Here is an 18042-nt window from a genome sequence, read left to right as displayed (position 1 = left end):
AACAGCTGGATGTAATATCATGGTTAACCCCATTATTTATAGCAAAGTACAACTCAAGTCTTCTGGTGTTAGTAAGATCAACTGAGGGAAACAGAATTATGGCCACAACACAACAGCTGTCGCAATAAGGTTCAAACATGACAATGTAGTTAAAAGCCTGGCACCTTCATCTCACATAAAACACTAATATCAGTTTTAATGGTTTAATATTTAACTGTTTGTGATTGACAGTTTTCATAATTGGTGGAAATGCTTAACAATAAAAACAACAATCAACAATTATTAAATTAATCAATATGATTATTAATTAGAAACTTGCAAAGGTTTGTAATAATCTCAAGAGAAACTAATTATTGCAATAACTTAATATCTCAAATACTTCAGAATCATTTATTTTTTATTCAGATAAAAAAAATTTGTCTTCTGACAACAGGCCACTATGAAATTAAATTTTATTACTTCATTTTTTATTTTTTGTTACCAGTAAGGTTCAAGTGTTGGCCTAGCAACTTCAAGGTCATAAGTTCAAATTTTACAACTTCCATTGTCTTATATGTTTGAGCAAAGCACTGAGATCTATTTGCTCCAGCTGAGTGGAAAGTGGTAGGACGTATACCCAGTTCCAAAAGTAATTGCCCCAATAAATTGATGTAAAATCATTTTTAAAAAATCAATCACATCAGATTTCTTGAAATATCTAAATTTGTCAGTGAAAGTGAAGTAACCTTCTAAACTAAGCAAAGCTCAAATTATCTAAAACAACTATTTTTTCATGTTATGCTAACAATTCTACATTTAACAACCTATTTCAATAATTAAAACAATTTCTTTAAACAGTTTTTTTATTTATTCTTAACGAAAATTTGTGAACAAACAGCAGTATTACTACAAGCATTTTAATTACTTTTAGCCTTTTCATTCCATAATCAAGTAAAATTCTATTTTTAATTTGAAAATACCAAGTTATTTCTTTTAGATGAAGTTAGCTTTTGATGTCTCCCTTAGCTTAAGATGCCATCTTCAGCTTGTGATGTCCCCCTTTGATTTTCAGACCATCCTTAAACAGAACCCTTAATTTGTAGGAGTGGAATTATTTAAATGAAGCCAACTTATTTTTTGGTATTTATTTTATAAATTTTCAGGAGATTGATTTTTTAACCAAGAATAAACTAAGAAATTTCATTTGGCACTTTACTATTTCTGTCAAACCCACCCCATCTCTATTAACCAATATTCATCCCTCACACTGGAATAGGCATTAAGTGTGCTTAAGAAGGGAAATATACTTAAATAATTCAACTTCAGTTATCTTTTAATAGTTATTTTACTGATCTCAGAGGAGTGAAAGGCAAATTTGACCCAGCAAGATTTGAACTCGGAATGTAGAAAGACAAAACTAAATACCATTAGGCAGTTACTATCACAAAAACTACCAATTCTGCTACTGCACCTTTATATTATCACATGAAATTCTGTCTAATGAGGCCAAAGGTTTATAAGAAACAAAAACATTGCTAGAATTTAGTTTAAAGGGACAAATGTAGCCTTGGCAGGATTTGAAACTGGAACATAGAGATATAACTGAGGCAGTCTAATCCAGTTTAATATTGGCAGCAATACTCCAGAGTTCCTCTGACAACTAACTGCGACATGCACTGAGTGTCCTGACACGATATTACATCCTCAAAGTAACTTCTTCAACAATAGCTACCACTAATATTAATATTCTCAATAAAGAATAAAAACTATACAGCGTACCAAGTCCTCACATCAACCCAATGAGTACCAACTACTCAAAAACAAACTTTCTAATACAACTCCTCACCTCTGCAATATCTACACAGTACTCAGCTACTGTTCCAAGAAAGAGCTACTCACACAAACAACCCTAATGTAAAGCATCAATAAATTACTCACAACAAACACCAGTAACATTTCAACAAAGCCGCTAACAACAACAACGACTGTTGTTTTAATCTAAGGATATCTGCTGAGTAAATTTACAATCCACAAATAAAATGAAGCTTAGTGCTTACCAAATCAAATCAGCTGAATAAAGATTTTAGAATTTAGGTAAAGCATTTCTCCATATAGATCAATGAACATTTATTGATTCCTTAACTGCTGCCTCAATACCAAATAACTATTCAAATTGTTAAATAGAACAAGATTTAGACAGAAATAAAATAGCTTCCAAAAGTCACCATTTCTCACGTTCCTCTTTGACTTTCATCTAAAACTTTTCAATCTGTGGTGTCTATTGAAACACACTTGTATTTTCCCTGAGAGCAATGACATGTTTAACCCAATTAATTACAAATAAATTTTGTTTTCTTTTAGTATTGATCCGGAGAATGTACCCAATGAGATCCTGCTTGATTCCCAATCCTTAATTAAGGTTCGTTCATGAAATCCTCCAAATAAAGAAGTCTTTCTGGAAAACAAAGAAACAAACAATAAAATTTACAGAAACTTCAACACTGATGAAAACATTAAATGTTTCCATTAAAAAGCATAAAAACTCAATGTGAAAGAAAGAACAGTGAGTAAGGGTTTGTTTGCTGACAAATGTCTTGCAAGCTGTACCTTGAAATCAAGAGGACTGATCCTGATGTCTACAACTCTTTCCTGCAATCAGACCTAGACACAATGCAGCAATGGATCACAGACTGGCAACTGAAACTGGCTGTGGACAAGTGTACCACCATACATTTTGGGAGAAAAACCCTGCGTCCACATACTCCCTCCACAACACTGATATCAAGAAATCCTCTTGCGAGCGTGACCTAGGCATCACTGTCAGCAGTGATTTGCGTTGGACAAAGCATATCTCTAAAATTGTCACGAAGGCCGAGGGTGTCTTGGCATCACTCAGCAAGACTTTTGTTAGCCGCTCTCCAGCCATCTATTTAAAACTGTATACAGCTATGGTACGACCACACTTGGAATTCGCATCATCAGTTTGGAACCCCTATCTTGCTCAGAACATTGACCTTCTGGAATCTGTCCAGAGACGTGCAACCAAACGCATACCCTCCATCAGACACCTACCATATTCTGAGCGCCTTGTTTCCCTGGGCATGGATTCACTGAAGCTCCGGCGTTGGTAAACACCCACAAAGTTATCATCAACCACCTCACCAACAACAACACTGAACACCTTTTTGATCTCCATGTGTCTAACACACGTGGACATGCCTACAAAGTCAGAAAACAACACAGCTCCCATGACTTTCGGAAACATTTTTTCATGCTCAGAGTTGCTGAAGCATGGAATAAACTGCCTGCGTCAGTTGTTGACTGCCATGACACTGCATCCTTTAAGGCCCTCATGCTTTCCGAAATCCGCCGAAACTACACCTGATTATATATACACTTTAGATGAGTTGTAGTGCACCTGAGCACTGTACACAATTATTATTATTATTATTATTTATGTTTTGGGACAAACTGACATTCGTGAAAAAGATGCAATCAGGATATTCTAATATTTGTTAAACAGGTAACAACAAATCATGATGGTACAAAAGAATATTTGTCATAAAACCCATCATAAATACTGAAAAAGAAAGATCTTTAAATAATCCAATCTCGGTACATTCTTGATCATTTGAGTTGAGACCAAACAATCAAAATCAGTTTTTCACAATAAATGCTAATTAGGAAGTTTCTGACAAAAGACTATTGTTAAATGATGATGATGATGATGATGATGAATACAAAAATTAGTTATTACTGCCAAGTCTCCACATTTTCTGTCTTGACCCAATGCCTATTTTTTACATAATGAATTTGCGTACCATATATACTATTCTACTTGTCATAAAACTTTAGCTATATTGGGACTTCTGGCTCTCATTTTTAAAGTATTCCGCTTTCCATGCTAGCATGGGTTGGACGGTTCAACTGGGGTCTGGGAAGCCAGAAGGCTGCACCAGGCCCAGTCTGATCTGGCAATGTTTCTACAGCTGGATGCCCTTCCTAACACCAACCACTCCGTGAGTGTAGTGGGTGCTTTTTACGTACCACTGGCACAGGTGCCAGACGGGGCTGGCAAATGGCCACGGATGGATGGTGCTTTTTACGTGCCACAATGTTACTTTGTAAATTAAAATCAAATGATTTTTAATATTCAAATTTTATTCTTAGCTGCAATATTTTAAGTAAAAATTTTCTTGTTCTATATTTTACCAGATTTAATAAGTTGTTCTGAACTTTTCCAAATGTAATAACTTGTCCTGTTATTTTCCAGGTTTACAATCATAAGAATATTATTTCTCTTGCTTGCATTTTTCCATGTAATCCATGTCTTTTCCAGGATATGCTGTAATGCTTACTAATATTGTGTCAATTAGTGGTGTCATTGATAATTTTTTTTCCTTACCTCAATGATGTCGCTCACATATTAAAAGCCCCCTTAACTATATTCATAAAAAAGTATACAATTATATTATCACCCTCAAATTTGAGAAACAAGCACTCATAATTTTTCTTTTAAAACTTCATTGCAAGAGATTGATACCATGAAATTCCTCAAATTGAGCTCTTTCATTTAAGCTTAATCAAAGTACTTCAATTTTTCTTCATGATATTTTACCTCACAACTTTTTTGATACACATTTTTGTTGCATAGGAACAAAACTATGAAATTCTTCATGCTTTCTTCTATCATTGAAGCTAAGATAAATATATTTTGCTTTTAAAGTTAAAAAAAGTTCGAAAATTACTATTTCTAAATCTCACAACGTGAGATATTCAGCAACAGTACCTTGTAGTAAAGATTGTTTGCCAACATTACATGGCAGTCCTGGTTTAGGACGAATGTTGCTGTAATTTAGCCCCAGGAGACATCATCTACAGTTGACTATACAACACGATCTGTTCGAAAATATAAGGACACAGATTGTGTTGTATAGCCAGCTGTAGATGGTGTCTCCTGGGGCTAAATTACAGCAACATTAGTCCTAAACCAGGACTGCCATGTTATATTGGCAAACAATCTTTATTATAAAAAAAAGTTATTTAGATCTAAACTTGATTGGTTGCATTACTTACTCTCCAAAAACGTCGCTACAAATTTTGATGTAAACTTTTTTCTACTGGATCAAATCTCAATTTTTTATGCCAAAATGTAGCTAGGGACCAATCCTCTTCAAAAGTGTTAAGAGTTTTCAATTTGGTTCAGAACTGAATTAGCAACAAGCTCTGAAAGATGCTGCATGTGAGTAAATTGCAACCTTGAGAATATTATTCAACTACTACCATAGTTGAATGATTATCCATGATTAAAAGAAGTTTGCGGAGATGTACTTGCATAGCAAGTGACCTGATCTGAGATCGTATGCTGGAACAAAAACAATTGCAGAATGGAAGGTGTTTATAAGCCATTTAAAATGCAGCATGGAATTTTGTCAGTGAACAGGTCGCAGTCTCAAAGCGACGAAAATATTTTGACAAATTAAATTTAAATGTTGAAGTGAATCTAATGGTTTTTGTGTGTTTCTTAAAACGCTTATAAACACCTTCCACGCTGTAAAAGAAGTTTGTTTAAAAGAAATAGAAACAAGTTCCACACTACAGATTAAGTGTCCATAATTCCCTGGATTTGATAATCCACTCAGATAAAATGGAAAACCTGTACCAATAAAGTGAAAGAGCACACACTAGACTTTAGCAGATAGCTCACTATTAAATTAGTCAACCCATCAATATTAGATATAGGTAAGATAGGCAAAAAGATTACAGTAGTTCCCCTAATTCAACACCAAATGCAACTTGGCCTCTGAATTAATACAAGGGAGGTAATTGAGTGGTTCAACCGCAGAAACCAAATTCAAATGAGGTTCGTTATTCAGTTGGATGTGGTTACAGCTCAATCATATTTCCCCTATTACAGGTAGCCATTAGTTTATGCTAGAATGATTACCCATATGGATGACAGTGATATACAGATAATTCTATACGTGTGGTTAGTTGTGACATCCCTTTACGGCTCATAAAAATGTTATTACTCCAGTGGTGGGGAACAAATGATTCAGTAGAAGTCACAAACAGGCTCAGACTATACAACCTTCACAACAATAGATTCCAAATGTTCATGAATGGTTTATATTGAAATGATAGACTCGTAACTGGTCCATACATATACATTCACACACAACACGAACCCATAGAATATCAACTGTATTAAGAACCTTTACATATTCTTATGATGTCTTGGATTTTCGGGGGTTTGCATCTCTAGTCCCACAAAATGGTTATAACTTTTTTTATCTGCATGCAAAACTAAATTTCCTGTAAAAATTCCAATGTATTATTGCAATCTTATACCAACACTGTTTGTATTTATTCTGAGCTTACTGTGGACATTCCAATACAATGTGAGCTGTGGTCTCTTCCGAATCGTCGCACATTCCACAGTTGGGTGAACAGACCTGATCCAATCAATGTACCTTTATACTGCCATGATGATGATGATGATAGTGATAAATCTGATATCACATGCTTGAGATTCATGAAATTTCCTGTTGCTGAAGTACATAGCTCATCCCAAAACAAAAAAACTAATGCATCATAATCATCTTCATTTAACATCCGCTTTCCATGCTGGCATGGGTTACATGGTTTGACTGGAACTGGTAAACTGGAGAGCTGCACCAGGTTTCAGTCTGATTTGGAATGATTTCTATGACTGGATGCCCTTCTTAACACCAACCACTCCAAGAGTGTAATGGGTGCCTTTTACATGCCACTGCCACGGGTGCCAGTTACGCGACACTGGCATCGGCCATGACTATGAATTTGTCATTGCCTCAAACAGAAAAGAAAGAAAGCTACAGTGTCCCAGTCCAGTACAAGTCATAAAATGCCTGTGGAAAGCGTGGTCCTGCATTGGATTTATAACAAGAAGTAAACAACTTAGGACAATTGTCCCTTAACAATAAGGTAGACGCTAAGATTCTGGCTATGGCCACCAATGCAACCCAAGATTTTACCGGGATCTTATTTCACTTGGAAAGATGAGTGACCAAAAGATGAATCACAACACGGACCAGGCTGGAGTGGCAGCAATGAGGAAGAACAAAGATTATAGCACTCAAGTTCAATCTGTGGAAGAATAGAATGGATTTGTCTCTGAAGTTCCAGATGTTGGTGGCATCTGAGAATTTATCTAGCATCCCGGATCACTTTCAGTTTGAAGAGTGTAAGCAGAATGAATGGTAGTAGAAGGGAGAAAATCACAGTGCTAACATATATGACAAACCAGACCAGCTGAAGGCTTCCTGACCTTTGGAACAGCAAAGAGCTGAGTGCATCAGACCTTCATCAATGCCAACAATCACACTTCTATAACCAAAGAAGGAGAAGCAGTGACAGTAAGAGAAAATGTAACATAGATGCATACACAGAAGGGGATCAAGAGCACAGCTCCCACTGCCAACCACAACCACAGATAAGTATTAATGAAACGAAAGCCAGCAGTCTTTTCACAATCTCCAAACACGTAGATTTTTCTAAAATAGAAAACCTGGTCCTAAACAGACAATTTTTATAGAAGTGGTTTGTAAATTATTTCCTCATATTGACCTTGGTGTCAGGCTGAAAACGTAAGAGGATGAAAAAAAGAATTACTGAAAGATTACCAATATAGTATCCTTTACCTTGGATTTTATTGATGACTTTAGTATCATCAAGTAACCAGGATTTGAGAAGCTGCTGCAGGATTGACACGTCACCATATTTCATTTCATCAAGTAAATATTTCTTGAGGTGTAGCTTAAAATTAGTTAAGGAAGCAAATTAATAAACTCATTAGTTTAGCTTGCCTGAAATAATCATTTATAAACATACTTTGTTTATATACAACCCCCCCCCCTTCTTCTCTCTCTCTCTCTATATATATATATCATCATCATTTAACGTCCGTTTTCCATGCTAACATGGGTTATATATATATATATATATATATATATATATAGATATAAATTTAAAATGAGGGTGAGAAATTAGATATTAATTTAATTAACATCGATTTCACACCAGTGGTCTAGCATATAAAAAACTGAAGGTTCAGTAAAATTGTATTATATACATATTAGAGGGAAACCACTATGTGGACACCCTTATGCTAGAAATAGATCTGCTATGGTCTTATTTCTAGCATAAGGGTGTCCACATAGTGGTTTCCCTCTAATATGTATATATTATATATATATATATACACACACACATACATATATACTTACATACATATAGACACACACACACACACACACATATATATATATATATATACTTTTAAATAAATACATCACTAACCAAAATAATAAAAATTGAAATAAATGGTTTCAGACTTCACAAAAGTGAATCCCCTCTTCATGAAATGGCAAAGTCCTATGGATAAGAAGAACAACAGTTCAAATATAGCTGTAGGAAACCAGAAAATTACACCAGTACTAAGAAAAATAGAAATGGATATAGATTAACATTGAATATGTTCATCTTTTTCACATCTGTTTCTCCATGCTTATCTTTGGCCAGGTACTTCTCCTGCAGCTGCCTTACCAGAAATATAGCATCAGTGGTGCTTTTCCCCAGCACAAAATCAAACTGTATCTCATCTAGACTAACTCTCTTCCTAATTAGTTGGGCTATGACCTTCCCCGTAACTTTTATCACCTGATCCAACAATTTGATACCTCTGTAATTATTTCTATCTAAGGCATCACCCTTGCCTTTGTAGCAGTGACTATGGTGTTGCTACACCAGTCATTGGGTACAACTCCCTAGTATACAACCTGATTGACTATAAGGGTGGCGAGACCATAACCCACACCACCAGATATTTTAAGCACCTCAGCAGTTATTCCTGCAGAGGATTTCCCCGTCTTCATATCTGTCATGGCTCTATCTAATTTAGCTAACAAGTTATGGTCTATTTGGATAGCTGGTCCCTCTGTTAGATCCACATTAGACAGACTCTCCTTCTCCCATGCATTCTCTACATCTAGCAGCCTTTCATAGTGACACTTCCAAGCCCCTTTCTTTGCAGAGTCCCTAACTGCAAGTGAACCATCATCCATGTGAATGCATTTCTCTCCATCACAATTTTCCCTGACTCGCTGTCTTGCAAATCAAAACACTTCAAGCTGTTGATCCTCACACCACAGCACATTGGCAAACTTCTTCCTATCTGCTTCACCCCTAGCTAAGTATACCTGCCTCCTAGCTTCTATTCTCACTACCCAATATAGTTCCCTGCTACTGCCACTCTTCCAGGCCTGCTTCTTTGCTCTAATGGCCCTGCCAACTACACTCTTCCACTACCATGTCACTCCAGGTCTGGCTGGGACTTGGCAAGCAGCCACAAATTTGGTCTGTGGCTCTTGATAAGTTGTCTCGTAGGAACTTCCAGTTATCCTCTATGTTACCTGTCTGTAACTCTACCTCCTTCTCAATAAATGCTTCAGTTAGGATTCAGTCTCTAAATCCCTGGCTATTCAGAAGAGCCTTAAGCTTCCAGGTCCTTTTCCAAATTGGCTTGCTTCTTGGAATCCTTCATGCCCATAGTCTGAAACCACTATGCTGAGAGATACATTCTTCACCTGGGAAAGTTTCTGCATTTATGAGCAACCATGAATCTTTCTTTCCAATGAGAATGTAGTCAATCTGGCTAGTATGGTCACCAGATTTATAGGTCATCAGGTGAACTGACTGGTTTCCTGAAATTATATATATATAGCCTCCAGAATCTCAATTTCACCAAGATGGGTGGATGTATCACTACTCATCCCTCTATTATGGCATGGAGGGCTAGATAAATAAGAGGGGACTAAGAACTGAAACACACACACTTGTTTGTATCAGCTTAACCTCATCACTTGAGCTTAGGTCAATCTATTGCAAGTAATCAAAGCAAATGATATGTTCCTCATTCCTGCAAACACTGACCTACAGGTGGCCAGGTTATTCATCACGCATCAATTTCACCAGCCTGGGAGAAAGTTCTACAGGTTTCAGAACCACTGGAATATATTTCACTAACTTATCAATCAATCAGTCATCAAATTGGCTTTCCATGTGGACAGCGGGAGACATCATCATCATCGTTTAACGTCCGCTTTCCATGCTAGCATGGGTTGGATGATTTTGACTGAGGGCTGGCGAACCAGATGGCTGCACCAGGCTCCAATTTTGATCTGGCAGAGTTTCTACAGCTGGATGCCCTTCCTAACGCCAACCACTCCGAGACACTAATATTCAATTAATATTCAGCTGATTTATTCCTTAAAAAAAAAATGAAGTGATCAATAATGTAAAGAATGAAATCAACAAAGGATATTGTACAAAAACCTGTCTTTCTGTATCATCTAACCATTCCAACATGGTAGCCAGAGTTGGGGACATGGCTCTACTCTCAGTCAAGTAAACCATGTCGGGTTTTTGTTCAAAAGCATTGATTCTTGCTTGATTCACTTTGTCATAAGATTTTTGAAATTCACATCTAAAAATGAAAAGACAGAGACATTACTTCAATAAAATAGAATGCAGTTAATAAGTTTATCATATCGATGTCTGCCAATTCAGATACAAACATTAATAAAAAAAAATATGTACAAACCCAAAAGATAAACATTATCTTTTCAAGATCAGAACTAATGGCATAACATGACATACAGATTTCACTCACACTGTCCAATTCCATACGTCCACCTCTATCATCATCATCATCATCATTATTTTCGCCCACTTTCTAGGTTGTCATGGGTTAGATAGGTCCTCATAATCTGAGTCAGCTGCTATTTGAGTCACCACCTTTCTAGATGAGTCAGGAACCACATTTTCCTTATACATTCTTTTCTTCACAGGGTTTGTATGGCTGGATGTTCTTTTTAACACTAAACACTGTACAACTGGGTATGTTTTACCATGGTATCAACACTTGAGAGGTTGTCTTGTCCTCAACAAAACTAAAGGATTGTCTCTATTCTAAACTGTGCCTATTTGTTTACCAACCACCTTACACAGTTTACTACCGAGTACAGTTTGTCTCAGCACCAACACTAAATAAATTACTTTCTACACAGGAAGAGTATCTCGACTTCGTGTTGTCTGTTTGTTCAAGGTAATTTAACATTCCTGTAATTTGATGCTCTGACACATCTTCACTATAACCACATGTCTCCCCAGCAGCAAGAAACCTGTGCCTGGGGCTTTAACCTGTCATCATGTGACATCTGTCAACCTATCTCAATACTACTTCCCCCACCCTCAGCTGAAGGGTCTCGTGAGTTACTTGGTTAACCTCACTAGTGCTGGCTGTACATAAAACGTAACCAGTACATTCTGTAAAATGACTGGCATTCGGAAGGACATCCAGCTGCAGAAACCAAGCCAAAGCAGACATTTGAGCATTGTGCAATCCTCTGTCTCACCATCTGCTGTTGAACTGTTCAACCCATGCCAGCATGGATAACAGACGTTAATTGATAATGATAATTATACACGCACACATATTTATACATGCATCTTATCTACACACATCATCATCATCGTTTAACGTCCGTTTTCCATGCTAGCATGGGTTGGACGGTTCGACCGGGGTCTGGGAAGCCAGGAGGCTGCACCAGGCTCCAGTCTGATCTAGCAGTGTTTCTACAGCTGGATGCCCTTCCTAACACCAACCACTCTGTGAGTGTAGTGGGTGCTTTTTACGTGCCACCAGCACAGGGGCCAGATGAGGCTGGCAAACGGCCATGATCGGTTGGTGCTTTTACATGTCACCGACATGGACATCAGTCAGGTGGAGCTGGCATCTGCCACGTTCGGATGGTGCTTTTAACGTGTCACCAGCACAGGTATCTTAACTACAATTTCCATTTGATTTGCATTTCAAATGGAAATTGTAGCAGAAGATGGAAGAGGAAAGAATACTTCCAAAGGTAGGAGAGTGAGGAGATGATGGCCATCCATGTACAAATCTTGTATTAGAGTCAAATGAGAAACTGAACCCCTGTGGTCTTAGTAATTAACTCACAACACTTACATTGTGGCTTGAACTGCACACAGTTTTTGTTCTATCTTCTCCACAATAACATAAAGTAACTTGGATTTTACTTCATTCAGACTAGCAGGGAGCTCTAAAGATTCCACATTTGCTTCATAACAACACTGGTATTGTTCACATAGGTTAAAAAGTTCCTTAAGTTGCACTTCTTGCTGACGAGCACATTCCTGCCACACAGATGCACAATGTTGTACGGCAAGAAATGCATGACGAAGCTTGCATTTCAAGACTTCGGTTTTTTGAACTTGGACAATGTTTGGCATGTTTCATTCTACTGCAAAAGAAAAAAGAAAACAATTTGTTTACATAATGTTCTAAATATTTAATATAAAGTCACCAGAGAAATTATTTTGAATAATATTTTTAAAATAATTTATAAATATCATTTACAACCCAGAAAGAGATGGATAAGGTTTACTTGCATATTAAAATAAGAAAATAAAAAACAAATGTTTCTTCTTTTTTTTATTCTACCAATTTATGTTAGTGAATTAGATGATATACCTTGGTAAACAGGTGTTGCCCTATAAAATGATATACTTGGGGCAAACTGGTGTTCCCCTTAAATGATATTCCTCAGCAAATTAGCATTCTACTCAAAAATTTTAGAGACTCCCTAAAACATTCATAGTGATACTGCAAGTGATTGCAAAGGTGAGACAATGGAACAGCTTGGCACTTTCCTGAGCATCATTTCAAATTTCAGCAAGATAGGGCATAAAACAAAGTAAAAATCTTCTTTACCAGAGGTCCAATACTCTCCAAAGGCTCAAAAGCTACAGGTTGAAAAACATAATTTACTGACAGATTTAGATATTTCAGTGCCTTGTTTTGTTCAGCATTCTGAATGCACAAAACAAGTGCAGCATTAGGATGTGATGGAGCAAATAAGTCACCATTGGGTATCTCAGGTAAAGTATCTGCCTCTGAGCCAGATGGCAAAGAGTTGATCAGGTCTCTTCCCATTAAAACCCTACACAATCTCATAGGTTTCACAACTAACGAGGTATTTACCCTGGGTAGGATTTATTTAACTAAGTTCATCTTATAGCAACCAACACGACATGCATTCAGTCAACAGTAATAATTGAAAAATACTCTAGATTTAAGAAACTTACCACTACAACACCTTATTCCCCAACACACATCAGTTCCAACTTTGAGGGCAATAAAGATGCAGAGCTCATCCAGATAATCAAGTCACCAATGTTTACCACACGTTAAGTGTTGACTGAACCTTCAGAAAATCAGGTACTCAGAGAAAGCAGGTAGTGCCTTGATTGATCAGACAAGTGCAAAGAGTTGAAAACATATCTGGGAAGTGAATTGTTCCAAACTCTCAAGTCAATTTTTTCTAGTTCCGGAACAATAAGTTCCCGCCCCCTCCACATATGTAGGTTTACATCCAGTTCCCAGTTCAAAAGAAGGTGATGTCACCTACAATTTCAGCAAATCATTTGGGAAATATTGTCTGTGCAAAAGATACTAAAATGTATCTTGCCTTACCGAAGCATCAGATGAAGAGGCTTCAGAGGGTGGATGGTAGTTTGAGTTCCTCAGCTTCATAATCACCTACTGTGAATGCTTTGTGGAGTCTCAAAAAGTTTAAGAGGGGAACACAGTTACCCTATGCACATGGTATGATTGGGGGGGGGGGGCAGTGCATACCTCGAATTTCATCATTTACTGATTCCCTTTTTCATTTTTTCTCCATAATTTACAGAGTTTTACACATGCCACTTAACCTATGTGAATTAACTTCCCTTTTTCTCCTAACATTTTACCTCTCAATGAAGTCCTTCCTCAATCCTTTATACGCAATGAGCTCTGCTCTCTCAAAATTCCACTTTATACCAACTCCACCCCAACTTATTTGCATCCATCTTCATCTGGTCACCCCCACAGTAATTCCTCACTAGTCTAACTTTTCCTGCCAGTCACTAACCTTTAATTCAAATTAAATGTTTAGCATCAATAGTTATTCCAGTTTCATTCTCTAGGAAGGTCTAAAGAGCTATGAACATACTACTTTTTGTACAAATGAATAAAGATTGCTCGAACCAAACACATTCCCAGACGTTCAGTACTTCTTGCTACGGTAAATTTCGATCAAAATTTACCCTTGCTACTTATCTTGTTCCTCTTATCATTCCGGAATTAGTAATGAATGCAATCAATGTGCCAAAATAACTCGTATGGAATTTATTGTAACACACAAGGAACTGAAGAGATTCCGTAATGAAACAGTAAATAGAGTACATAAAATATTCCATTTTCTATCGGAACAAAGTGAAACACTTTGCCAATTTATCTATAAACATGAAAACCCATTTTTATTCTAATGATCTCTGATAATCATCCTTATTAAGGTAAATAGTAAGTTCAACATCAATATATTGTAGAACAAGTCGTAAAATGATCGAGTATTAATTAAAACCAACTTCAACAGAGAACCGAGTTAACTTTTTGCAAGAACAAGAAGCCTGCCTGAATAAAACTGGTTTTACTGAGAAGTAATTCCTTAAGAGACAGTTATTAAACAACTACAAAATCTTCATTAATAAAACTAACATAATTACTTTCTAAAAGATATTTTTATCTTTGCGGATGAAATTATTGTGAATGTCCACAAGATTCATCACAATTTATTTGCCTTACTTTAATTAATCTGACAGCTGTTAGAACTAAATAAAAATACAATAATTTTACAATAATTACAGATAAAGGTTATTAAGCAAAGAATTACGAATCTGTTGGCGATCTTTCGGCAACACAAATCCCTATAAAGACATTAAATCATGAAGCTTGAATTATTTCAATCCAAAGCGCCACAACAGACATCTTAATAAATAATTAATAAATGGGGCTAAATATTACTTCCTAATAAATATTTTTTAAATAGAAGCTTTGTTATTTTCAGAGAACCTGAAACAACAAATGATTTATAACTGGTGTTAAATGGTTTATAATTGATATTGAATGCTTTACAACTTGTATTAAACACAAATCTCAGGCAGCAACTCTACAATAATCCACTGCGAATTCTTGTCGAAACTTAATATGTTAGGATAATTAAAGATTATATAAATTAATTAAAGATTATAGAAATTAATGAAGCTGGAAAGATAAATTAGAGATGTTTATTATAAGACATGGTTATAAAACACCGTTCACATGTGTCCATTGGTTTTAATAAGAATCCTAACAAAAAATAAAGCAGAGAAGAATGGAAGTGTTGAGTTCTTCCTTTAAAATACAAATTAAGTTCTTTGTTTAAAGAACCAAATTAAAAAGTTCAATTAACATCAAGTGTTACCTTCCAACGATGTGAGTAAAGTTTCCCAATGTTGTGGCGAGGACAGCAAGTGGCAGCAGAATAATAGAATAACAGAATGGTTCCCTACTTAAACGGTTACACCGTTAACTCGGGCTTCTTTCATTTCTTCCTGCTTGCAAGGATTTTAAACATTCCGAGGAAATGTAAGAATTCTAAATGAAACGTCATCGAAAAGTTCCTAATATTTTTTTCCTTTAAAAGGGTTGATCTATTATAAATTCTATTAAAACTAATGAATGGTTTCATAAAATATTATAACCGAGAAAGGTTTCCGAAACTCGGCCGATAAAACCTCTAGTTACCTCCCTTTACATTCCGAGTTCAAATCCTGCTGGAGTAGAGTTGGTCTTTCGTCCCTCTAGGGCAGTGTTTCTCAACCTTTTTACCCTTGTCTAACCCTTAAAATATATTACATGTCTCAAAGAACCCCTGCACACATACAAAAAAATTATATACCATATCTTTCTCGCACTTTTTCATCGTAGTTGACGTGGTGATATATAAGTTAATCCAAACAAGAAAGCACAAAAAAACCCAATGCGAGGACGTGGAACAAATATAGTATTATTGGACGCTCAGGAAAGAAGGAGGGTTTAACGTTTCAAGCGGAGCTCTTCGTTGGAAACATAGGAGAAGGAAAGATCCAGAGAAGGGAAGACAGAGGAAAATATATATATATGGGTCTTTGCCCTTTGGACGGAAGTTTGAAAGTGTTTAGTTACAAAAATTAATTTCTCAATCTGCCGTTCAAAGGGAAAAGATCCGAGTTCCTGTTTTCCAAATTGGGGATTAGGATTTTGCCCCCCAAAACACGTTTTCAAAATGTTAATAACCCTAACCCTCCCTAGCCCAAATTTTTAATTCTTAACTTTTTTCGGGTTTTTTTCAGTCTACATACAAAAATAGAGATTACGAATTTTTAAGAATTTTTTTTTTTCTAATTTCTCTTAAAGAAACACTCAAATCCCCTGCTCCAACCTCCACCCATCATCTCCAAATGTTTTACTTTTAGCTTTTTTGAAAGAGGGTAAGTTTTGCCCAGAAATAATGTCGTTTAGCTGTTGCTTCTAGCGTGTCGGGATTTCTGGTGATGGTCTGATATATTTGACGTCTGCTATTTCAGTAGAATTCTACGCAATGAGTGAAACATCAATCGAAAGTTAAACATTTGAGGTTTTTTGTTTTTTTTTTGAAAGCTGAGGTGATGAATGGATGAGGGCCCCCGGAAGGGCTATTGAGGGCTTCTTACAGAAAAATTAAAAGTTTTTAAAAATTCCCAGATTCGTAATCTCTGTATTTTTCAACGATGATTAAAAAAAATTTGAAAAAAGTTAAAAATTAAGAAATTGGGGACAGGGTGGGGAAAATGAAAATTTTGGAAACGTGAATTTTAGGCAAAATCGTATTCGGATCTGTTCAATTTAGCTTACAGATTCTTTGATTAATTTTTTTTCTAACTAAACAGTTGGAAACTTCGTTTATTAGAAGGTTGCTCGCAGCTAAAGTATAAAGAATGTAATTTAGAAAGCGACGGACATCAGTCATCTGGTTTACTTTGATAAAGAGTAAGCTGCGATACACTTTTTCTCTCGGAGCATGTGTGGTACTTCAGCCTGCTGAAAATAGCAGCCAAATTACATATGCGTTCTTTAAAAAATAAATTATTCAATGACGTCATCCATAAACAGGAAGACTAGGTGGTCATGGCTGGACTGCCTTTGGTTATAAATTTACTCGATCGAGGCAGATCTAAGAACCAACTATAATAGTTTTTTAAACACTCGTTCATAAACACAAATTCATTATGAAAAACAAAGTGTGAACCGTTTACAAACATTACTTTGAAATATTTCCCAGCATGTAAACCATTGTGAATGATTAAATAAATTGTCGGTAAACAGTTTGGCGCCAACAATGGAAGAAGCTACAGAAATGTGTCTAAGAGGGAACTTTAATGGGAACACGCTTCAAGAGAAATTACTTCGAGAATAGATTTATTGTAACAAGTTTATAACAGTTTGAAATCGTTCGTCCTTTTTTCTTTCTTTCTTTATTAAGATTAGTTGATAAAGAATGAAGCTGTGAAAAACCAAAGTGGCTGAGATTAATAAACACATTTCGCAATACCGCGGTCTCGGGTTCGATATTCGATCCTGTTGCGCAACACTCGAGATGGACTGGCTGAACCTTTTGAGGGGAATTCAGAAGTCAGAAATGTGCGGATACCCATTGCACACATTGGATGTGTCTGTTGTTGTATACCATGGAATTATATAAACATCGGAAAAAAAAGCGCGTTACACAAAAATGATTACAGACTCACTGTCAACCAGTAATTTAGAAAACTGTAAGCCACGACTCTATTCTCCAATAATTGAGACACAAAGCATCGAAAATTAGCTAGATATTTTCTTAGCAACCTCAGTCACAATGAAAGTTGAGGAAAAATGGTTTTGAAAAAAAACAACAAAAGAAAAAAAAAGAACCTGTCCCCTATATTTCAAACAATCTCCATTGGCGATTTGCAAAGACCCTATAGAATCTATTTTCTCTGGTTCCGAGTTGAAATCTCATCGCAAAGATTGATAAAATAGAAGTTTAGGCGACTGCTATTATAAATGTTACCTTAGCTAATTAA

At 36.1% G+C, this 18042-nt stretch overlaps 1 protein-coding gene across 2 annotated transcripts; it reads right to left on the bottom strand.

Annotated features, from left to right (window-relative positions):
• Positions 1–463: 463 nt before the first annotated feature.
• LOC115214305 (uncharacterized protein C1orf109) lies at positions 464–15695 on the bottom strand. 2 transcript variants are annotated; one of them, XM_036503532.1, is made up of 6 exons: positions 15384–15695; positions 13186–13504; positions 12047–12341; positions 10343–10504; positions 7662–7777; positions 464–2434 (listed from the first exon to the last, which is right to left on the bottom strand). In XM_036503532.1, the coding sequence occupies exons 3-6, from the start codon at positions 12328–12330 to the stop codon at positions 2394–2396; spliced, it is 603 nt and encodes a 200-aa protein (XP_036359425.1). In that variant the 5' UTR covers positions 12331–12341; positions 13186–13504; positions 15384–15695; the 3' UTR covers positions 464–2393. The 2 variants fall into 2 exon arrangements, with proteins under 2 accessions (XP_036359425.1, XP_029639338.1); XM_029783478.2 differs by lacking the exon at positions 13186–13504 and having other exon boundaries at positions 15384–15693.
• Positions 15696–18042: the final 2347 nt, after the last annotated feature.

Source organism: Octopus sinensis, linkage group LG1 (assembly GCF_006345805.1).
Source record: "Octopus sinensis linkage group LG1, ASM634580v1, whole genome shotgun sequence".
NCBI lineage: Eukaryota > Metazoa > Mollusca > Cephalopoda > Octopoda > Octopodidae > Octopus > Octopus sinensis.
The sequence above is the reverse complement of the archived record's forward strand: the minus strand, read 5'-3'. Positions and strand labels throughout refer to the sequence as shown.

Excerpts from the sequence above, each read along its gene's own strand:
- LOC115214305 (XM_036503532.1), bottom strand. The coding sequence starts at position 12,330 with ATGCCAAACATTGTCCAAGTTCAAAAAACCGAAGTCTTGAAATGCAAG. Across the intron at positions 10,505-12,046 it reads TGTGCAGTTCAAGCCACAAT|ATGTGAATTTCAAAAATCTT; the intron begins GTAAGTGTTGTG and ends TTTCATTTTTAG. Across the intron at positions 7,778-10,342 it reads GAAAGACAGGTTTTTGTACA|GCTACACCTCAAGAAATATT; the intron begins ATATCCTTTGTT and ends AACTAATTTTAA.